The 23,710-nt window shown below is 49.8% G+C and overlaps 1 protein-coding gene across 4 annotated transcripts in view; it reads left to right on the plus strand.

Annotated features, from left to right (window-relative positions):
- ABCA2 (ATP binding cassette subfamily A member 2) overlaps positions 1-23,710 on the plus strand; it is a 234,059-nt gene that overhangs the window by 43,781 nt on the left and 166,568 nt on the right. For 3 of the 4 annotated variants that reach the window (XM_088665386.1, XM_088665387.1, XM_088665389.1), the window contains exons 4-5: positions 19,302-19,468; positions 21,669-21,796. In XM_088665386.1, the coding sequence (XP_088521512.1) occupies positions 19,302-19,468; positions 21,669-21,796 (295 nt within the window). Of the gene's footprint in view, positions 1-18,107; positions 19,195-19,301; positions 19,469-21,668; positions 21,797-23,710 lie in introns of those variants that run through there. The other variant, XM_088665388.1, reaches the window with a different exon arrangement.

Raw genomic sequence — 23,710 nt, forward strand, 5'->3', positions numbered from 1 at the left:
CTTTGGAGGTCTTTAAGCAGAGGCTTGACAGCCATATGTCCATAATGCTTGGATGGTGTTTCCTGCTTGGCAGGGGGTTGGACTGGATGGCCCTTGGGGTCTCTTCCAACTCTACGATTCTATGATTCTAATAGTATAACCACCTAAACATTAGGAAGAACTTCCTGACAGTAAGAGCTGTTCGGCAGTGGGATTTGCTGCCAAGGAGTGTGGTGGAGTCTCCTCCTTTGGAGGTCTTTAAGCAGAGCCTTGACAGGCATATGTCAAGAATGCTTGGATGGTGTTTCCTGCTTGGCAGGGGGTTGGACTGGATGGCCCTTGGGGTCTCTTCCAACTCTACGATTCTATGATTCTTATAGTATAACCACCTCAACATTAGGAAGAACTTCCTGACAGTAAGAGCTGTTCGGCAGTGGGATTTGCTGCCAAGGAGTGTGGTGGAGTCTCCTTCTTTGGAGGTCTTTAAGCAGAGGCTTGACAGCCATATGTCCATAATGCTTGGATGGTGTTTCCTGCTTGGCAGGGGGTTGGACTGGATGGCCCTTGGGGTCTCTTCCAACTCTACGATTCTATGATTCTAATAGTATAACCACCTAAACATTAGGAAGAACTTCCTGACAGTAAGAGCTGTTCGGCAGTGGGATTTGCTGCCAAGGAGTGTGGTGGAGTCTCCTCCTTTGGAGGTCTTTAAGCAGAGGCTTGACAGCCATCTGTCAGGAATGCTTTGATGGTGTTTCCTGCTTGGCAGGGGGCTGGACTGGATGGCCCTTGGGGTCTCTTCCAACTCTACGATTCTATGATTCTAATAGTATAACCACCTCAACATTAGGAAGAACTTCCTGACAGTAAGAGCTGTTCGGCAGTGGGATTTGCTGCCAAGGAGTGTGGTGGAGTCTCCTTCTTTGGAGGTCTTTAAGCAGAGGCTTGACAGCCATCTGTCAAGAATGCTTGGATGGTGTTTCCTGCTTGGCAGGGGGTTGGACTGGATGGCCCTTGGGGTCTCTTCCAACTCTACGATTCTATGAATTTTGTTTCTTGAGAACAGCTTGGCCGCCATCTTCTTTTTAACTGGTTTTCTAACTGTTACAATAATAATAATAATAATAATAATAATAATAATAATAATAATAATAATTTATTTGTACCCTGGGAGCCAATGTAGGTCTTTCAGGACCGGTGTTATGTGGTCTCGGCGGCCGCTCCCAGTCCCCAGTCTAGCGGCCGCATTCTGGATTAGTTGCAGTTTCCGGGTCACCTTCAAAGGTAGCCCCACGTAGAGCGCATGGCAGTAGTCCAAGCGGGAGATAACTAGAGCATGCACCACTCTGGGCAGGTAGGGACTCATCCTGCGTCCCAGATGGACACAGAATTGACCTGCGCCTCCATGGACAGCTGTGAGTCCAGCATGACTCCCAGGCTGGTCCTTCAGGGGCACAGTGACCCCATTCAGGACCAGGGAGTCCCCCGCACCCGCCCGCCTCCTGTCCCCCACGAACAGTCCTTCTGTCGTGTCAGGATTCAACCTCAATAAGCAGCCGGGAGTCTGGTAGGTAGCAGCAGAAGGTCTCATAGGCGCGGACGTTGCGCTACCAGACGGAGGGACTGTTGTCCTAAGTTGACGCAGAAGGTGGGAAAAAAATCATAAAAGGCAGGATTAAAGGATGATAAAAGGCAATGGGGATAAAATGCAAACAGCACGGCCTCTGCTAATTGGAGGAAAGGTTAAATCAGGCACCCCCAAACTTCGGCCCTCCAGATGTTTTGGACTACAATCCCCATCGTCCCCGACCACTGGTCCTCTTAGCTAGGGATCATGGGAGTTGTAGGCCAGAACATCCGGAGGGCCGCAGTTTGGGGGATGCCTGGGTTTAAATGCATCCCCGATGATTCATAACAGCAGGTCTTGGAAGTAACGTTAGCATTGCTATGCACCTGTCATCAGTGGCGTAGCTAGCAGAGCTGCCAAGTTTTCCCTTTTCTCGCGAGGAAGCCTATTCAGCATAAGGGAAAATCCCTTAGAATCATAGAATCCTAGAGTTGGGAGAGACCCCGAGGGCCATCCAGTCCAACCCCCTGCCAAGCAGGAAACACCATCCAAGCATTCCTGACAGATGGCTGTCAAGCCTCTGCTTAAAGACCTCCGAAGAAGGAGACTCCACCACACTCCTTGGCAGCAAATCCCACTGCCGAACAGCTCTTACTGTTAGGAAGTTCTTCCTAATCATAGAATCGTAGAGTTGGAAGAGACCCCAAGGGCCATCCAGTGCAACCCCCTGCCAAGCAGGAAACACTATCAAAGCATTCTTGACAGATGGCTGTCAAGCCTCTGCTTAAAGACCTCCAAAGGACTAGACTCCGCCACACTCCTTGGTAGCAAATCCCACTGCCGAACAGCTCTTACTGTCAGGAAGTTCTTCCTAATCATAGAATCCTAGAGTTGGAAGAGACCCCAAGGGCCATCCAGTCCAACCCCCTGCCAAGCAGGAAACACCATCCAAGCATTCCTGACAGATGGCTGTCAAGCCTCTGCTTAAAGACCTCCAAAGAAGGAGACTCCGCCACACTTCTTGGCAGCAAATCCCACTGCCGAACAGCTCTTACTGTTAGGAAGTTCTTCCTAATCATAGAATCCTAGAGTTGGAAGAGACCACAAGGGCCATCCAGTCCAACCCCCTGCCAAGCAGGAAACACCATCCAAGCATTCCTGACAGATGGCTGTCAAGCCTCTGCTTAAAGACCTCCAAAGAAGGAGACTCCACCACACTCCTTGGCAGCAGATTCCACTGCCGAACAGCTCTTACTGTCAGGAAGTTCTTCCTCATGTTTAGGTGGTTAAGTTCTCCCTAATGTTGAGGTGGAATCTTCAAAGCAACAGGAGTCCTGTTGCTTAAACCAAGGTATATGAGAGCTGCCTGCTGGTATTCATAAGAGGGACAGTGGCACTTTGCGTGTGCTCAGAGGCTACTCCCCTTGCTCAGTGAAACACAATAGGATCCAGCCCCAGGGGATCCACATTCAGTCCTGCTTCCTTTCTGGGTGTGCATTTGGCAAGCCTTTAACTATGGCCTCCCTAAATTAAATTCATAGAATCATAGAATCCTAGAGTTGGAAGAGACCCCAAGGACCATCCAGTCCAACCCCCTGCCAAGCAGGAAACACCATCAAAGCATTCTTGACATATGCCTGTCAAGCCTCTGCTTAAAGACCTCCAAAGGAGGAGACTCCACCACACTTCTTGGCAGCAAATCCCACTGCCGAACAGCTCTTACTGTCAGGAAGTTCTTCCTAATCATAGAATCCTAGAGTCGGAAGAGACCACAAGGGCCATCCAGTCCAACCCCCTGCCGAGCAGGAAACACCATCAAAGCATTCCTGACAGATGGCTGTCAAGCCTCTGCTTCAAGACCTCCAAAGAAGGAGACTCGCTCCACCACACTCCTTGGCAGCAAATCCCACTGCCGAACAGCTCTGACTGTCAGGAAGTTCTTCCTAATGTTGAGGTGGAATCTTCTTTCTCGTAGTTTGAATCCGTTGCTCCGTGTCCGCTTCTCTGGAGCAGCAGAAAACAACCTTTCTCCCTCCTCTTGGATAACTTGGATAACTTGGCAGCTATGGTAGCTAGCTGCTGGGCACCTCCAGATAGTACCCAAAGGCCACATGCCATGCACCCAGGGGCCGCCCCCAGGGGCGATCAGCTCAGCGATCCGCGCCCAGGGGGGGCATTTCGTCACCCCCCTCAGAGGGGCGGACCACACACCCCTTCCTATGCAGGAAGCAGGAAGCCACTGGTTTTTTATCCAGTGGTCGACCTGCTCCAAGTAGACCCCCTGAAATTAATTGGCATCCCCAACAGTCTCCTCATTTACAAGAAGTCTACTCTGAACGGAATTTAGCCGCACGCAACCCGTCGTCTCAGTTCAATATTTTTTTTTAATTCTATTTATTGACATTTTCAACTTAACATTTACATTCCCATTACCATCTGACATCATATCACGAACAACCGTCAAAAAAGGAAAGGAAAAAGAAACACAAATGAACAAGGGAAAATTACCCAAAAAAAGAGGCAAAAAGCAAAATAAGAAAAAAGAAAAGGAAAAGGCAAAGGCAAAAAGCAAAAAGAAAAATCCAACTACCCGTATATTCCGGCCTATAAGACGACCCCCCAACTTTTCCAGTTAAAATATAGAGTTTGGGATATACTCGCCGTATTAATAAAACGACCCGGCGTATAAGACGACTCCCGACTTTTGAAAAGATTTTCCCGGGTTAAAAAGTAGTCTTATACGCAGGAATATACTGCAATATTCCTGACTCTATTCTAATTGTGACTTCCTCGCTCCTCCCTTTCCGAGTCTAAAGCAACCTCTATTTGGCAATTTTCCATTTTCCATTGTTTACCAATTGCAAACACCTCCATTTTATTCTCATTCTAATACAGGCACCCCCAAACTTCGGCCCTCCAGATGTTTTGGACTACAACTCCCATCTTCCCCGACCGCTGGTCCTGTTAGCTAGGGATCATGGGAGTTGTAGGCCAGGCATCCCCAAACTTCGGCCCTCCAGATGTTTTGGACTACAACTCCCATCTTCCCCGACCACTGGTCCTGTTAGCTAGGGATCATGGGAGTTGTAGGCCAGGCATCCCCAAACTTCGGCCCTCCAGATGTTTTGGACTACAACTCCCATCTTCCCCGACCACTGGTCCTGTTAGCTAGGGATCATGGGAGTTGTAGGCCAGGCATCCCCAAACTTCGGCCCTCCAGATGTTTTGGACTACAATTCCTATCATCCCCGCGACCGCTGGTCCTGTTAGCTAGGGATCATGGGAGTTGTAGGCCAGGCATCCCCAAACTTCGGCCCTCCAGATGTTTTGGACTACAATTCCTATCATCCCCGCGACCGCTGGTCCTGTTAGCTAGGGATCATGGGAGTTGTAGGCCAGGCATCCCCAAACTTCGGCCCTCCAGATGTTTTGGACTACAATTCCCATCGTCCCCGACCACTGGTCCTCTTAGCTAGGGATCATGGGAGTTGTAGGCCAGAACATCTGGAGGGCCGCAGTTTGGGGGATGCCTGGGTTAAATGCATCCCCGATGATTCATAACAGCAGGTCTTGGAAGTAACGTTAGCATTGCTATGCACCTGTCATCAGTGGCGTAGCTAGCAGAGCTGCCAGGTTTTCCCTTTTCTCGCGAGGAAGCCTATTCAGCATAAGGGAAAATCCCTTAAAATCATAGAATCATAGAATCCTAGAGTTGGGAGAGACCCCGAGGGCCATCCAGTCCAACCCCCTGCCAAGCAGGAAACACCATCAAAGCATTCTTGACATATGCCTGTCAAGCGTCTGCTTAAAGACCTCCAAAGAAGGAGACTCCACCACACTCCTTGGCAGCAAATCCCACTGCCGAACAGCTCTTACTGTTAGGAAGTTCTTCCTAATCATAGAATCGTAGAGTTGGAAGAGACCCCAAGGGCCATCCAGTCCAACCCCCTCCCGAGCAGGAAACACTATCAAAGCATTCTTGACAGATGGCTGTCAAGCCTCTGCTTAAAGACCTCCAAAGGACTAGACTCCGCCACACTCCTTGGTAGCAAATCCCACTGCCGAACAGCTCTTACTGTCAGGAAGTTCTTCCTAATCATAGAATCCTAGAGTTGGAAGAGACCCCAAGGGCCATCCAGTCCAACCCCCTGCCAAGCAGGAAACACCATCCAAGCATTCCTGACAGATGGCTGTCAAGCCTCTGCTTAAAGACCTCCAAAGAAGGAGACTCCGCCACACTTCTTGGCAGCAAATCCCACTGCCGAACAGCTCTTACTGTTAGGAAGTTCTTCCTAATCATAGAATCCTAGAGTTGGAAGAGACCACAAGGGCCATCCAGTCCAACCCCCTGCCAAGCAGGAAACACCATCCAAGCATTCCTGACAGATGGCTGTCAAGCCTCTGCTTAAAGACCTCCAAAGAAGGAGACTCCACCACACTCCTTGGCAGCAGATTCCACTGCCGAACAGCTCTTACTGTCAGGAAGTTCTTCCTCATGTTTAGGTGGTTAAGTTCTCCCTAATGTTGAGGTGGAATCTTCAAAGCAACAGGAGTCCTGTTGCTTAAACCAAGGTATATGAGAGCTGCCTGCTGGTATTCATAAGAGGGACAGTGGCACTTTGCGTGTGCTCAGAGGCTACTCCCCTTGCTCAGTGAAACACAATAGGATCCAGCCCCAGGGGATCCACATTCAGTCCTGCTTCCTTTCTGGGTGTGCATTTGGCAAGCCTTTAACTATGGCCTCCCTAAATTAAATTCATAGAATCATAGAATCCTAGAGTTGGAAGAGACCCCAAGGACCATCCAGTCCAACCCCCTGCCAAGCAGGAAACACCATCAAAGCATTCTTGACATATGCCTGTCAAGCCTCTGCTTAAAGACCTCCAAAGGAGGAGACTCCACCACACTTCTTGGCAGCAAATCCCACTGCCGAACAGCTCTTACTGTCAGGAAGTTCTTCCTAATCATAGAATCCTAGAGTCGGAAGAGACCACAAGGGCCATCCAGTCCAACCCCCTGCCAAGCAGGAAACACCATCCAAGCATTCCTGACAGATGGCTGTCAAGCCTCTTCTTCAAGACCTCCAAAGGAGGAGACTCGCTCCACCACACTCCTTGGCAGCAAATCCCACTGCCGAACAGCTCCGACTGTCAGGAAGTTCTTCCTAATGTTGAGGTGGAATCTTCTTTCTCGCAGTTTGAATCCGTTGCTCCGTGTCCGCTTCTCTGGAGCAGCAGAAAACAACCTTTCTCCCTCCTCTTGGATAACTTGGATAACTTGGCAGCTATGGTAGCTAGCTGCTGGGCACCTCCAGATAGTACCCAAAGGCCACATGCCATGCACCCAGGGGCCGCCCCCAGGGGCGATCAGCTCAGCGATCCGCGCCCAGGGGGGGCATTTCGTCACCCCCCTCAGAGGGGCGGACCACACACCCCTTCCTATGCAGGAAGCAGGAAGCCACTGGTTTTTTATCCAGTGGTCGACCTGCTCCAAGTAGACCCCCTGAAATTAATTGGCATCCCCAACAGTCTCCTCATTTACAAGAAGTCTACTCTGAACGGAATTTAGCCGCACGCAACCCGTCGTCTCAGTTCAATATTTTTTTTTAATTCTATTTATTGACATTTTCAACTTAACATTTACATTCCCATTACCATCTGACATCATATCACGAACAACCGTCAAAAAAGGAAAGGAAAAAGAAACACAAATGAACAAGGGAAAATTACCCAAAAAAAGAGGCAAAAAGCAAAATAAGAAAAAAGAAAAGGAAAAGGCAAAGGCAAAAAGCAAAAAGAAAAATCCAACTACCCGTATATTCCGGCCTATAAGACGACCCCCCAACTTTTCCAGTTAAAATATAGAGTTTGGGATATACTCGCCGTATTAATAAAACGACCCGGCGTATAAGACGACTCCCGACTTTTGAAAAGATTTTCCCGGGTTAAAAAGTAGTCTTATACGCAGGAATATACTGCAATATTCCTGACTCTATTCTAATTGTGACTTCCTCGCTCCTCCCTTTCCGAGTCTAAAGCAACCTCTATTTGGCAATTTTCCATTTTCCATTGTTTACCAATTGCAAACACCTCCATTTTATTCTCATTCTAATACAGGCACCCCCAAACTTCGGCCCTCCAGATGTTTTGGACTACAACTCCCATCTTCCCCGACCGCTGGTCCTGTTAGCTAGGGATCATGGGAGTTGTAGGCCAGGCATCCCCAAACTTCGGCCCTCCAGATGTTTTGGACTACAACTCCCATCTTCCCCGACCACTGGTCCTGTTAGCTAGGGATCATGGGAGTTGTAGGCCAGGCATCCCCAAACTTCGGCCCTCCAGATGTTTTGGACTACAACTCCCATCTTCCCCGACCACTGGTCCTGTTAGCTAGGGATCATGGGAGTTGTAGGCCAGGCATCCCCAAACTTCGGCCCTCCAGATGTTTTGGACTACAATTCCTATCATCCCCGCGACCGCTGGTCCTGTTAGCTAGGGATCATGGGAGTTGTAGGCCAGGCATCCCCAAACTTCGGCCCTCCAGATGTTTTGGACTACAATTCCTATCATCCCCGCGACCGCTGGTCCTGTTAGCTAGGGATCATGGGAGTTGTAGGCCAGGCATCCCCAAACTTCGGCCCTCCAGATGTTTTGGACTACAATTCCCATCGTCCCCGACCACTGGTCCTCTTAGCTAGGGATCATGGGAGTTGTAGGCCAGAACATCTGGAGGGCCGCAGTTTGGGGGATGCCTGGGTTAAATGCATCCCCGATGATTCATAACAGCAGGTCTTGGAAGTAACGTTAGCATTGCTATGCACCTGTCATCAGTGGCGTAGCTAGCAGAGCTGCCAGGTTTTCCCTTTTCTCGCGAGGAAGCCTATTCAGCATAAGGGAAAATCCCTTAAAATCATAGAATCATAGAATCCTAGAGTTGGGAGAGACCCCGAGGGCCATCCAGTCCAACCCCCTGCCAAGCAGGAAACACCATCAAAGCATTCTTGACATATGCCTGTCAAGCGTCTGCTTAAAGACCTCCAAAGAAGGAGACTCCACCACACTCCTTGGCAGCAAATCCCACTGCCGAACAGCTCTTACTGTTAGGAAGTTCTTCCTAATCATAGAATCGTAGAGTTGGAAGAGACCCCAAGGGCCATCCAGTCCAACCCCCTCCCGAGCAGGAAACACTATCAAAGCATTCTTGACAGATGGCTGTCAAGCCTCTGCTTAAAGACCTCCAAAGGACTAGACTCCGCCACACTCCTTGGTAGCAAATCCCACTGCCGAACAGCTCTTACTGTCAGGAAGTTCTTCCTAATCATAGAATCCTAGAGTTGGAAGAGACCCCAAGGGCCATCCAGTCCAACCCCCTGCCAAGCAGGAAACACCATCCAAGCATTCCTGACAGATGGCTGTCAAGCCTCTGCTTAAAGACCTCCAAAGAAGGAGACTCCGCCACACTTCTTGGCAGCAAATCCCACTGCCGAACAGCTCTTACTGTTAGGAAGTTCTTCCTAATCATAGAATCCTAGAGTTGGAAGAGACCACAAGGGCCATCCAGTCCAACCCCCTGCCAAGCAGGAAACACCATCCAAGCATTCCTGACAGATGGCTGTCAAGCCTCTGCTTAAAGACCTCCAAAGAAGGAGACTCCACCACACTCCTTGGCAGCAGATTCCACTGCCGAACAGCTCTTACTGTCAGGAAGTTCTTCCTCATGTTTAGGTGGTTAAGTTCTCCCTAATGTTGAGGTGGAATCTTCAAAGCAACAGGAGTCCTGTTGCTTAAACCAAGGTATATGAGAGCTGCCTGCTGGTATTCATAAGAGGGACAGTGGCACTTTGCGTGTGCTCAGAGGCTACTCCCCTTGCTCAGTGAAACACAATAGGATCCAGCCCCAGGGGATCCACATTCAGTCCTGCTTCCTTTCTGGGTGTGCATTTGGCAAGCCTTTAACTATGGCCTCCCTAAATTAAATTCATAGAATCATAGAATCCTAGAGTTGGAAGAGACCCCAAGGACCATCCAGTCCAACCCCCTGCCAAGCAGGAAACACCATCAAAGCATTCTTGACATATGCCTGTCAAGCCTCTGCTTAAAGACCTCCAAAGGAGGAGACTCCACCACACTTCTTGGCAGCAAATCCCACTGCCGAACAGCTCTTACTGTCAGGAAGTTCTTCCTAATCATAGAATCCTAGAGTCGGAAGAGACCACAAGGGCCATCCAGTCCAACCCCCTGCCAAGCAGGAAACACCATCCAAGCATTCCTGACAGATGGCTGTCAAGCCTCTTCTTCAAGACCTCCAAAGGAGGAGACTCGCTCCACCACACTCCTTGGCAGCAAATCCCACTGCCGAACAGCTCTGACTGTCAGGAAGTTCTTCCTAATGTTGAGGTGGAATCTTCTTTCTCGCAGTTTGAATCCGTTGCTCCGTGTCCGCTTCTCTGGAGCAGCAGAAAACAACCTTTCTCCCTCCTCTTGGATAACTTGGCAGCTATGGTAGCTAGCTGCTGGGCACCTCCAGATAGTACCCAAAGGCCACATGCCGTGCACCCAGGGGCGATCAGCTCAGCGATCCGCACCCAGGGGGGCATTTCGTCACCCCCCTCAGAGGGGCGGACCACACACCCCTTCCTATGCAGGAAGCAGGAAGCCACTGGTTTTTTATCCAGTGGTCGACCTGCTCCAAGTAGACCCCCTGAAATTAATTGGCACCCCCAACAGTCTCCTTATTTACAACAGGTCTACTCTGAACGGAATTTAGCCGCACGCAACCCGTCGTCTCAGTTCAATATTTTTTTTTAATTCTATTTATTGACATTTTCAACTTAACATTTACATTCCCATTACCATCTGACATCATATCACGAACAACCGTCAAAAAAGGAAAGGAAAAAGAAACACAAATGAACAAGGGAAAATTACCCAAAAAAAGAGGCAAAAAGCAAAATAAGAAAAAAGAAAAGGAAAAGGCAAAGGCAAAAAGCAAAAAGAAAAATCCAACTACCCGTATATTCCGGCCTATAAGACGACCCCCCAACTTTTCCAGTTAAAATATAGAGTTTGGGATATACTCGCCGTATTAATAAAACGACCCGGCGTATAAGACGACTCCCGACTTTTGAAAAGATTTTCCCGGGTTAAAAAGTAGTCTTATACGCAGGAATATACTGCAATATTCCTGACTCTATTCTAATTGTGACTTCCTCGCTCCTCCCTTTCCGAGTCTAAAGCAACCTCTATTTGGCAATTTTCCATTTTCCATTGTTTACCAATTGCAAACACCTCCATTTTATTCTCATTCTAATACAGGCACCCCCAAACTTCGGCCCTCCAGATGTTTTGGACTACAACTCCCATCTTCCCCGACCGCTGGTCCTGTTAGCTAGGGATCATGGGAGTTGTAGGCCAGGCATCCCCAAACTTCGGCCCTCCAGATGTTTTGGACTACAACTCCCATCTTCCCCGACCACTGGTCCTGTTAGCTAGGGATCATGGGAGTTGTAGGCCAGGCATCCCCAAACTTCGGCCCTCCAGATGTTTTGGACTACAACTCCCATCTTCCCCGACCACTGGTCCTGTTAGCTAGGGATCATGGGAGTTGTAGGCCAGGCATCCCCAAACTTCGGCCCTCCAGATGTTTTGGACTACAATTCCTATCATCCCCGCGACCGCTGGTCCTGTTAGCTAGGGATCATGGGAGTTGTAGGCCAGGCATCCCCAAACTTCGGCCCTCCAGATGTTTTGGACTACAATTCCTATCATCCCCGCGACCGCTGGTCCTGTTAGCTAGGGATCATGGGAGTTGTAGGCCAGGCATCCCCAAACTTCGGCCCTCCAGATGTTTTGGACTACAATTCCCATCGTCCCCGACCACTGGTCCTCTTAGCTAGGGATCATGGGAGTTGTAGGCCAGAACATCTGGAGGGCCGCAGTTTGGGGGATGCCTGGGTTAAATGCATCCCCGATGATTCATAACAGCAGGTCTTGGAAGTAACGTTAGCATTGCTATGCACCTGTCATCAGTGGCGTAGCTAGCAGAGCTGCCAGGTTTTCCCTTTTCTCGCGAGGAAGCCTATTCAGCATAAGGGAAAATCCCTTAAAATCATAGAATCATAGAATCCTAGAGTTGGGAGAGACCCCGAGGGCCATCCAGTCCAACCCCCTGCCAAGCAGGAAACACCATCAAAGCATTCTTGACATATGCCTGTCAAGCGTCTGCTTAAAGACCTCCAAAGAAGGAGACTCCACCACACTCCTTGGCAGCAAATCCCACTGCCGAACAGCTCTTACTGTTAGGAAGTTCTTCCTAATCATAGAATCGTAGAGTTGGAAGAGACCCCAAGGGCCATCCAGTCCAACCCCCTCCCGAGCAGGAAACACTATCAAAGCATTCTTGACAGATGGCTGTCAAGCCTCTGCTTAAAGACCTCCAAAGGACTAGACTCCGCCACACTCCTTGGTAGCAAATCCCACTGCCGAACAGCTCTTACTGTCAGGAAGTTCTTCCTAATCATAGAATCCTAGAGTTGGAAGAGACCCCAAGGGCCATCCAGTCCAACCCCCTGCCAAGCAGGAAACACCATCCAAGCATTCCTGACAGATGGCTGTCAAGCCTCTGCTTAAAGACCTCCAAAGAAGGAGACTCCGCCACACTTCTTGGCAGCAAATCCCACTGCCGAACAGCTCTTACTGTTAGGAAGTTCTTCCTAATCATAGAATCCTAGAGTTGGAAGAGACCACAAGGGCCATCCAGTCCAACCCCCTGCCAAGCAGGAAACACCATCCAAGCATTCCTGACAGATGGCTGTCAAGCCTCTGCTTAAAGACCTCCAAAGAAGGAGACTCCACCACACTCCTTGGCAGCAGATTCCACTGCCGAACAGCTCTTACTGTCAGGAAGTTCTTCCTCATGTTTAGGTGGTTAAGTTCTCCCTAATGTTGAGGTGGAATCTTCAAAGCAACAGGAGTCCTGTTGCTTAAACCAAGGTATATGAGAGCTGCCTGCTGGTATTCATAAGAGGGACAGTGGCACTTTGCGTGTGCTCAGAGGCTACTCCCCTTGCTCAGTGAAACACAATAGGATCCAGCCCCAGGGGATCCACATTCAGTCCTGCTTCCTTTCTGGGTGTGCATTTGGCAAGCCTTTAACTATGGCCTCCCTAAATTAAATTCATAGAATCATAGAATCCTAGAGTTGGAAGAGACCCCAAGGACCATCCAGTCCAACCCCCTGCCAAGCAGGAAACACCATCAAAGCATTCTTGACATATGCCTGTCAAGCCTCTGCTTAAAGACCTCCAAAGGAGGAGACTCCACCACACTTCTTGGCAGCAAATCCCACTGCCGAACAGCTCTTACTGTCAGGAAGTTCTTCCTAATCATAGAATCCTAGAGTCGGAAGAGACCACAAGGGCCATCCAGTCCAACCCCCTGCCAAGCAGGAAACACCATCCAAGCATTCCTGACAGATGGCTGTCAAGCCTCTTCTTCAAGACCTCCAAAGGAGGAGACTCGCTCCACCACACTCCTTGGCAGCAAATCCCACTGCCGAACAGCTCTGACTGTCAGGAAGTTCTTCCTAATGTTGAGGTGGAATCTTCTTTCTCGCAGTTTGAATCCGTTGCTCCGTGTCCGCTTCTCTGGAGCAGCAGAAAACAACCTTTCTCCCTCCTCTTGGATAACTTGGCAGCTATGGTAGCTAGCTGCTGGGCACCTCCAGATAGTACCCAAAGGCCACATGCCGTGCACCCAGGGGCGATCAGCTCAGCGATCCGCACCCAGGGGGGCATTTCGTCACCCCCCTCAGAGGGGCGGACCACACACCCCTTCCTATGCAGGAAGCAGGAAGCCACTGGTTTTTTATCCAGTGGTCGACCTGCTCCAAGTAGACCCCCTGAAATTAATTGGCACCCCCAACAGTCTCCTTATTTACAACAGGTCTACTCTGAACGGAATTTAGCCGCACGCAACCCGTCGTCTCAGTTCAATATTTTTTTTTAATTCTATTTATTGACATTTTCAACTTAACATTTACATTCCCATTACCATCTGACATCATATCACGAACAACCGTCAAAAAAGGAAAGGAAAAAGAAACACAAATGAACAAGGGAAAATTACCCAAAAAAAGAGGCAAAAAGCAAAATAAGAAAAAAGAAAAGGAAAAGGCAAAGGCAAAAAGCAAAAAGAAAAATCCAACTACCCGTATATTCCGGCCTATAAGACGACCCCCCAACTTTTCCAGTTAAAATATAGAGTTTGGGATATACTCGCCGTATTAATAAAACGACCCGGCGTATAAGACGACTCCCGACTTTTGAAAAGATTTTCCCGGGTTAAAAAGTAGTCTTATACGCAGGAATATACTGCAATATTCCTGACTCTATTCTAATTGTGACTTCCTCGCTCCTCCCTTTCCGAGTCTAAAGCAACCTCTATTTGGCAATTTTCCATTTTCCATTGTTTACCAATTGCAAACACCTCCATTTTATTCTCATTCTAATACAGGCACCCCCAAACTTCGGCCCTCCAGATGTTTTGGACTACAACTCCCATCTTCCCCGACCGCTGGTCCTGTTAGCTAGGGATCATGGGAGTTGTAGGCCAGGCATCCCCAAACTTCGGCCCTCCAGATGTTTTGGACTACAACTCCCATCTTCCCCGACCACTGGTCCTGTTAGCTAGGGATCATGGGAGTTGTAGGCCAGGCATCCCCAAACTTCGGCCCTCCAGATGTTTTGGACTACAACTCCCATCTTCCCCGACCACTGGTCCTGTTAGCTAGGGATCATGGGAGTTGTAGGCCAGGCATCCCCAAACTTCGGCCCTCCAGATGTTTTGGACTACAATTCCTATCATCCCCGCGACCGCTGGTCCTGTTAGCTAGGGATCATGGGAGTTGTAGGCCAGGCATCCCCAAACTTCGGCCCTCCAGATGTTTTGGACTACAATTCCTATCATCCCCGCGACCGCTGGTCCTGTTAGCTAGGGATCATGGGAGTTGTAGGCCAGGCATCCCCAAACTTCGGCCCTCCAGATGTTTTGGACTACAATTCCCATCGTCCCCGACCACTGGTCCTCTTAGCTAGGGATCATGGGAGTTGTAGGCCAGAACATCTGGAGGGCCGCAGTTTGGGGGATGCCTGGGTTAAATGCATCCCCGATGATTCATAACAGCAGGTCTTGGAAGTAACGTTAGCATTGCTATGCACCTGTCATCAGTGGCGTAGCTAGCAGAGCTGCCAGGTTTTCCCTTTTCTCGCGAGGAAGCCTATTCAGCATAAGGGAAAATCCCTTAAAATCATAGAATCATAGAATCCTAGAGTTGGGAGAGACCCCGAGGGCCATCCAGTCCAACCCCCTGCCAAGCAGGAAACACCATCAAAGCATTCTTGACATATGCCTGTCAAGCGTCTGCTTAAAGACCTCCAAAGAAGGAGACTCCACCACACTCCTTGGCAGCAAATCCCACTGCCGAACAGCTCTTACTGTTAGGAAGTTCTTCCTAATCATAGAATCGTAGAGTTGGAAGAGACCCCAAGGGCCATCCAGTCCAACCCCCTCCCGAGCAGGAAACACTATCAAAGCATTCTTGACAGATGGCTGTCAAGCCTCTGCTTAAAGACCTCCAAAGGACTAGACTCCGCCACACTCCTTGGTAGCAAATCCCACTGCCGAACAGCTCTTACTGTCAGGAAGTTCTTCCTAATCATAGAATCCTAGAGTTGGAAGAGACCCCAAGGGCCATCCAGTCCAACCCCCTGCCAAGCAGGAAACACCATCCAAGCATTCCTGACAGATGGCTGTCAAGCCTCTGCTTAAAGACCTCCAAAGAAGGAGACTCCGCCACACTTCTTGGCAGCAAATCCCACTGCCGAACAGCTCTTACTGTTAGGAAGTTCTTCCTAATCATAGAATCCTAGAGTTGGAAGAGACCACAAGGGCCATCCAGTCCAACCCCCTGCCAAGCAGGAAACACCATCCAAGCATTCCTGACAGATGGCTGTCAAGCCTCTGCTTAAAGACCTCCAAAGAAGGAGACTCCACCACACTCCTTGGCAGCAGATTCCACTGCCGAACAGCTCTTACTGTCAGGAAGTTCTTCCTCATGTTTAGGTGGTTAAGTTCTCCCTAATGTTGAGGTGGAATCTTCAAAGCAACAGGAGTCCTGTTGCTTAAACCAAGGTATATGAGAGCTGCCTGCTGGTATTCATAAGAGGGACAGTGGCACTTTGCGTGTGCTCAGAGGCTACTCCCCTTGCTCAGTGAAACACAATAGGATCCAGCCCCAGGGGATCCACATTCAGTCCTGCTTCCTTTCTGGGTGTGCATTTGGCAAGCCTTTAACTATGGCCTCCCTAAATTAAATTCATAGAATCATAGAATCCTAGAGTTGGAAGAGACCCCAAGGACCATCCAGTCCAACCCCCTGCCAAGCAGGAAACACCATCAAAGCATTCTTGACATATGCCTGTCAAGCCTCTGCTTAAAGACCTCCAAAGGAGGAGACTCCACCACACTTCTTGGCAGCAAATCCCACTGCCGAACAGCTCTTACTGTCAGGAAGTTCTTCCTAATCATAGAATCCTAGAGTCGGAAGAGACCACAAGGGCCATCCAGTCCAACCCCCTGCCAAGCAGGAAACACCATCCAAGCATTCCTGACAGATGGCTGTCAAGCCTCTTCTTCAAGACCTCCAAAGGAGGAGACTCGCTCCACCACACTCCTTGGCAGCAAATCCCACTGCCGAACAGCTCTGACTGTCAGGAAGTTCTTCCTAATGTTGAGGTGGAATCTTCTTTCTCGCAGTTTGAATCCGTTGCTCCGTGTCCGCTTCTCTGGAGCAGCAGAAAACAACCTTTCTCCCTCCTCTTGGATAACTTGGCAGCTATGGTAGCTAGCTGCTGGGCACCTCCAGATAGTACCCAAAGGCCACATGCCATGCACCCAGGGGCGATCAGCTCAGCGATCCGCACCCAGGGGGGCATTTCGTCACCCCCCTCAGAGGGGCGGACCACACACCCCTTCCTATGCAGGAAGCAGGAAGCCACTGGTTTTTTATCCAGTGGTCGACCTGCTCCAAGTAGACCCCCTGAAATTAATTGGCACCCCCAACAGTCTCCTTATTTACAACAGGTCTACTCTGAACGGAATTTAGCCGCACGCAACCCGTCGTCTCAGTTCAATATTTTTTTTTAATTCTATTTATTGACATTTTCAACTTAACATTTACATTCCCATTACCATCTGACATCATATCACGAACAACCGTCAAAAAAGGAAAGGAAAAAGAAACACAAATGAACAAGGGAAAATTACCCAAAAAAAGAGGCAAAAAGCAAAATAAGAAAAAAGAAAAGGAAAAGGCAAAGGCAAAAAGCAAAAAGAAAAATCCAACTACCCGTATATTCCGGCCTATAAGACGACCCCCCAACTTTTCCAGTTAAAATATAGAGTTTGGGATATACTCGCCGTATTAATAAAACGACCCGGCGTATAAGACGACTCCCGACTTTTGAAAAGATTTTCCCGGGTTAAAAAGTAGTCTTATACGCAGGAATATACTGCAATATTCCTGACTCTATTCTAATTGTGACTTCCTCGCTCCTCCCTTTCCGAGTCTAAAGCAACCTCTATTTGGCAATTTTCCATTTTCCATTGTTTACCAATTGCAAACATCTCCATTTTATTCTCATTCTAATACAGGCACCCCCAAACTTCGGCCCTCCAGATGTTTTGGACTACAACTCCCATCTTCCCCGACCACTGGTCCTGTTAGCTAGGGATCATGGGAGTTGTAGGCCAGGCATCCCCAAACTTCGGCCCTCCAGATGTTTTGGACTACAACTCCCATCTTCCCCGACCACTGGTCCTGTTAGCTAGGGATCATGGGAGTTGTAGGCCAGGCATCCCCAAACTTCGGCCCTCCAGATGTTTTGGACTACAACTCCCATCTTCCCCGACCACTGGTCCTGTTAGCTAGGGATCATGGGAGTTGTAGGCCAAAACATCTGGAGGGCCGCAGTTTGGGGATGCCTGATCTAATACCATATATAAAAATTATTTTTACCTCGTAATCAATTTCTTTTTACGCTAAATATTCCCTTTAGCCTGTTATTTATTCACTAAAATTATTCTAACTTATACAATTCCTATTCTAATATCTCACTCAACTCCATAAATTCTATAATCTTCCCTCCTTCACCATTGTCTCAGTTCAAACCTGAACACCCGGAGCAAAATTTCTATTATTCTTAGTTCTAAGCCAGCTGAATTCCCCTGTTAAGAGAAAACCGCAAGTATCACAAAGAGTTGTAGCCCCGTGGATTTGCTACTTCCTCCTTCCCCGTTCAGCTTAGCCTTCCAAGTCCCGGACTGCAGAATCCGGGACCGGCAGCCGGAAGTTGCGTCGACGTAACTTCCGGCGTCGCTTTGCCCTTCTATGGGCATCAAAAATGGCCGCCGGCGGCTTCGAACGTCGCTTGTACGCATGTCGGGAAGTGCGTCGACGCAACTTCCGGTGTCGTTCCGCCCATCTACGGGCACCAAAAATGGCACCGGAAGTCGCGTCTATGCACTTCCGGACATGCGCAGATGCGACTTTCGAAGCCGGCGGCGGCCATTTTTGTTGCCCATAGAAGGGCAAATCGGGGGAAAAATAATAATGGCCGCCGGCAGGAGAAAATAACGGAGAAAAACGGGAGACAAAGTGATACGGGGGACCGCCGGGAAAAGGTAAGTAAAAACGGGGGTTTCCCGGGGAAAACGGGCTACTTGGCAGCTATGCCCCTGCCCCTGAACTGGGCCAGCTGGTCATTATAAGAAAAATGGCCGCCGGCAGGAGAAAAACGGGAGATGAAGTGATACGGGGGACCGCCGGGAAAAGGTAAGTAAAAACGGGGGGTTTCCCGGGGAAAACGGGCTACTTGGCAGCTATGCCCCTGCCCCTGAACTGGGCCAGCTGGTCATTATAAGAAAAATGGCCGCCGGCAGGAGAAAAACGGGAGATGAAGTGATACGGGGGACCGCCGGGAAAAGGTAAGCAAAAACGGGGGGTTTCCCGGGGAAAACGGGGTACTTGGCAGCTATGCCCCTGCCCCTGAACTGGGCCAGCTGGTCATTATAAGAAAAATGGCCGCCGGCAGGAGAAAAACGGGAGATGAAGTGATACGGGGGACCACCGGGAAAAGGTAAGTAAAAACGGGGGTTTCCCGGGGAAAACGGGGTACTTGGCAGCTATGCCCCTGCCCCTGAACTGGGCCAGCTGGTCATTATAAGAAAAATGGCCGCCGGCAGGAGAAAAACGGGAGATGAAGTGATACGGGGGACCGCCGGGAAAAGGTAAGTAAAAACGGGGGTTTCCCGGGGAAAACGGGGTACTTGGCAGCTATGCCCCTGCCCCTGAACTGGGCCAGCTGGTCATTATAAGAAAAATGGCCGCCGGCAGGAGAAAAACGGGAGATGAAGTGATACGGGGGACCGCCGGGAAAAGGTAAGTAAAAACGGGGGGTTTCCCGGGGAAAACGGGCTACTTGGCAGCTATGCCCCTGCCCCTGAACTGGGCCAGCTGGTCATTATAAGAAAAATGGCCGCCGGCAGGAGAAAAACGGGAGATGAAGTGATACGGGGGACCACCGGGAAAAGGTAAGCAAAAACCGGGGGGTTTCCCGGGGAGAACGGGCTACTTGGCAGCTATGCCGCTCAGTGCAGCTGTGATAACTCTTGGCTGGTTGGCTGGCCCTTTCTCTTAGAGTAACACAGTTGCTGGAGCGGCTCAACGAAGTGGTGGAGAAGAGCAATTTGTTTGATCCGGATCAGGCCGGCCTGGAGGAAGAGCTGGAGTCCTTACGGCGCCACCTGGAGTCTCTCGGCGGCAGTGAACCCAACACCATGGAGACTCATTTCAGCAACCGGGCAGGTGAAGTCCGAGGCCGGACCTTGCAGGGGGGGGGGTATATCTGTAGCTCAGTGGCGAAGCACATGACCGATGAACCTAGAACATGTTATTAGATTTCGGAAACTCGCGCTAGTGCAGAATTTGGCGGCCAGCTTGCTCAGCTCCCGGTGGTTTGAGCTAATGGCACCAATCCTGGTCCAATTGCACTGGCTTCCCGTTGCTTTCCAGGCCCGATTCAAAACGCTGCCTTTGACCTGTCAAGCCTTTAAAGAGCAAACGGACCACAATACCTCAAGGACCGCCCCTCTCCATATCAACCTACCTAGACCCGGAGATCCTGTTCTAAGGCCCTTCTTTGTGGCAACACGAGAACAGGGCCTTTTCTGGGGTGGCTCCGCGTTTGTGGAAAGCTCTCCCTTAGGAGGGTCACCTGGCGCCTTCATTACATATCTTTAGGGGCCAGGCAAAAATGTTTCTCTTCCATTAGGCATTTGGTTGGTTAGCATTCTGTGGCCTTGAAAATGTGTTGTGGAAACGGGGATGATTGGCTTGGGTTTGCTGTTATTTTTATGGTGTATTTTGCGTTTTTTATATCGTTATTTTTTGTGGCGAACCGCCCCGGGATCTAAGGACAAAGGGTGGGGATACAATTAAAAGAATCTATACAGCGGTACCTCGACTTACGAATTTAATGCGTTCCGACTTACGAATGCGGTACCTCGACTTACAGTACCTCGACTTACGAATGCGGTACCTCGACTTACGAATTTAATGCACATTTGTAAGTCGGGAAAAACTGCAAGTAGGAATGCATTGGGGGAGAAAATCCGTAAGTCGAAGCAACCCTATCTAAAAATTCGTAAGTAGACAAAATCCTATCTAAGCCGCATCCAAGATGGCGGACGGAGCTCCGTTCGAAAGTAGAAACATTCGTAATAAGTAGAGTTATTCGTAAGTAGAGCGTAGCTGCCTTCCCCTCGCTGCCTGCGCAGCTGCCTTCCGGCTCGCGCGCCGCTCCGGCCCTTTCGCATCCCTGCAGGAGCGCCTGCACTTCCGGGTTCGAGGCCTCCCTCCCTCCGTCTGCCAGGGCGCGTGGAAGTCAGCCAGGGCGGCCGAGAGCGATGGCCCAGGGCACGGGTGTCAAACACAAGGCCCGTGGGCCGAATCCGGCCCGCCAGGCCTCGTCATGTGGCCCGTGTAGCCGCCGCCGGCCGCCGGCCTTCACCTTTTATTCTCACTTTTTTTTTTTGACACATGCGCGGCGGCCGACGAGCCAGAGACCGTCTGCCCTCTAGCGGCGCCGGCCGTTCTACACAGGAAACCTCCACTTTACATGCACTTCTTTTTATATTGAGTGCACTAGTGTCATTTAGCCCGTTTAATAAACGGGCGCTAGAGCATTCAGCCTTTTTCGGCGGCGGCGGCGGCGCGTGGGGGGGGGCGATTGGCCCCTCTCATGGCCGCCGCTTCATCTGGGCGCTCCGCTGAGCCCAGCTGCCCAGCGGGCGCCCAGGAGAAGGCCGCGATTTGTATGTTTTTTTTAAAGAAATTACTGTCTGTTACCCAAAATCATTTTTCAATAAATTGTACAATAATTGTACATTTGAATATCTCCTTGCCATTATTCCGACTGTGTTTCTGCTTTCAGAGTTAGTTATTACTTACATGATTACGAAAAAAGTCATAATTGAATGCAGTGACAATAATTTATGATAATAAAGAGTGGACACAGCCCTACAGATACAACCGGCCCTTTGAGGGTGACCAAACGGCTGATGTGGCCCCCGATGAATTTGAGTTTGACACCCCTGGCCCAGGGGAAGCGCAAGTTCCAGGCGCAAGCAAGGCGGCCTCCGCGGGGGAGAAAGCGAAGGCGGCGGCGGCCCGGGGGCCTCGCAAAGGAGGGGCGGACAGAGGCAGCCCGGGGGCCGGCTTGGCTCTCAACTTTGCCTCCGGTTCCGGAGACTTTTAGTGCGCGCTCAGAAGGCCGCCTCCCCTTCTCCTCCAAGGCGCAGCAGCCGAGCGCCCGTTTACTGAACGGGCTGATTGACACTAGTATATAATAAAATAACAACTCGAAAAACCTGCATGTTCGGCCCTCGCCATCTCCCATTAAAAGGGTCAAGGAGCGGGTGAGGGGTGCCCAGTGGTGACAATCCTGCCTCCCCTTCGACTTGATCATTATTATTATTATTTTTCTTTTCCTCCCCTGACCCTGCAGCCCCTGGCTTCACACTGGACTCGACCGCCAAGGACAAGCTGGCGTTGCGACGGTTCCTCGCGCAGAACCTTTCTCTGTCCAACGAGACTGCTGAGCTGTTGGCAGGGTCCAAAATTAACCTCAGAGAGGTATGTGATTATGGGTCAGCATAGAATCATAGAGCTGGAAGAGACCCCAAGGGCCATCCAGTCCAACCCCCTGCCAAGCAGGAAACACCATCAAAGCATTTCTGACAGATGGCTGTCAAGCCTCTGCTTAAAGACCTCCCAAGAAGGAGATTCCACCACACTCCTTGGCAGCAAATCCCGCTGCCGAACAGCTCTTACTGTCAGGAAGTTCTTCCTAATGTTGAGGTGGAATCATAGAATCATAGAGTCATAGAGTTGGAAGAGACCCCAAGGGCCATCCAGTCCAACCCCCTGCCAAGCAGGAAACACCATCCAAGCATTCCTGACAGATGGCTGTCAAGCCTCCGCTTAAAGACCTCCAAAGGAGGAGACTCCACCACACTCCTTGGCAGCAAATTCCACTGCCGAACAGCTCTTACTGTCAGGAAGTTCTTCCTAATCATAGAATCCTAGAGTTGGAAGAGACCACAAGGGCCATCCAGTCCAACCCCCTGCCAAGCAGGGAACACCATCCAAGCATTCCTGACAGATGGCTGTCGAGCCTCTGCTTAAAGACCTCCAAAGAAGTAGACTCCACCACACTCCTTGGGAGCAAAGTCGACTGTCGAACAGCTCTTACTGTCAGGAAGTTCTTCCTAATGTTGAGGTGGAATCTTCTTTCTTGTAGTTTGAATCCATTGCTCTGTGTCCGCTTCTCTGGAGCAGCAGAAAACAACCTTTCTCCCTCCTCTATATGACATCCTTTCATATAAAATAAAATAAAATGAAGAAGGACGGAAGAATAATGATAGAATCACAGAGTTGGAAGAGACCACAAGGGCCATCCAGTCCAACCCCCTGCCAAGCAGGAAACACCATCAAAGCATTCTGGACATATGCCTGTCAAGCCTCTGCTTAAAGACCTCCAAAGAAGGAGACTCCACCACACTCCTTGGCAGCCAATTCCACTGCTGAACAGCTCTTACTGTCAGGAAGTTCTTCCTAATGTTTAGGTAGAATCTTCTTTCTTGAAGTTTGAATCCATTGCTCCGTGTCCGCTTCTCTGGAGCAGCAGAAAACAATCTTTCTCCCTCCTCCATATGACATCCTTTCATATATTTGAACATGGCTATCATATCCCCCCTTCACCTTCTCTTCTCCAGGCTAAACATACCCAGCTCCCTAAGCCGCTCCTCCTAAGGCATCGTTTCCAGGCCTTTGACCATTTAGGTTGCCCTCTTCTGGACACGTTCCAGCTTGTCAGGATCCTTCTTGAACTGTGGCGCCCAGAACTGGACACAGTACTCCAGGTGATGTCTGACCAGAGCAGAATACAGTGGTCCTATTACTTCCCTTGATCTAGATGCTATACTCCTCTTGATGCAGCCCAGAATTGCATTGGCTTTTTGAGCTGCTGCATCACACTGCTGACTCATGTTAAGTTTGACCACTGGTCCTGCTAGTTATGGATCATGGGAGTTGTAGGCCAAAACATCGGGAGGGCCGCAGTTTGGGGATGCCTGCTCTAGGATGACCAACAGGTGACAAAAACAACAAGAAAAAGAGCAGTTGCCACAACTGTCTTCCAGGGAAAGGGTAGCATTGGGAAAGTTTGGCTAACTTCATCCAATCCTTGCCTGCAAATTTTGGCTCAGCCTTGCTTTCTTATTATCACGACATTTATTTACCACCTTTCCTCCAAGGAGCTCGAGGTGGTGTCTGTGGTTCCCCCCTTTCTATCCTACCTTCACAACAACCCTGTGAGGTAGGTGAGACCATGCTGTGTCTCTGGAGTCATAGAATAATAGAATCACAGAGTTGGAAGAGACCCCAAGGGCCATCCAGTCCAACCCCCTGCCAAGCAGGAAACACCATCCAAGCATTCTTGACGTATGCCTGTCAAGCCTCTGCTTCAAGACCTCCAAAGAAGGAGAC

Source organism: Zootoca vivipara, chromosome Z2 (assembly GCF_965207765.1).
Source record: "Zootoca vivipara chromosome Z2, rZooViv2.hap1.1, whole genome shotgun sequence".
NCBI classification, from domain to species: Eukaryota; Metazoa; Chordata; class Lepidosauria; order Squamata; family Lacertidae; genus Zootoca; species Zootoca vivipara.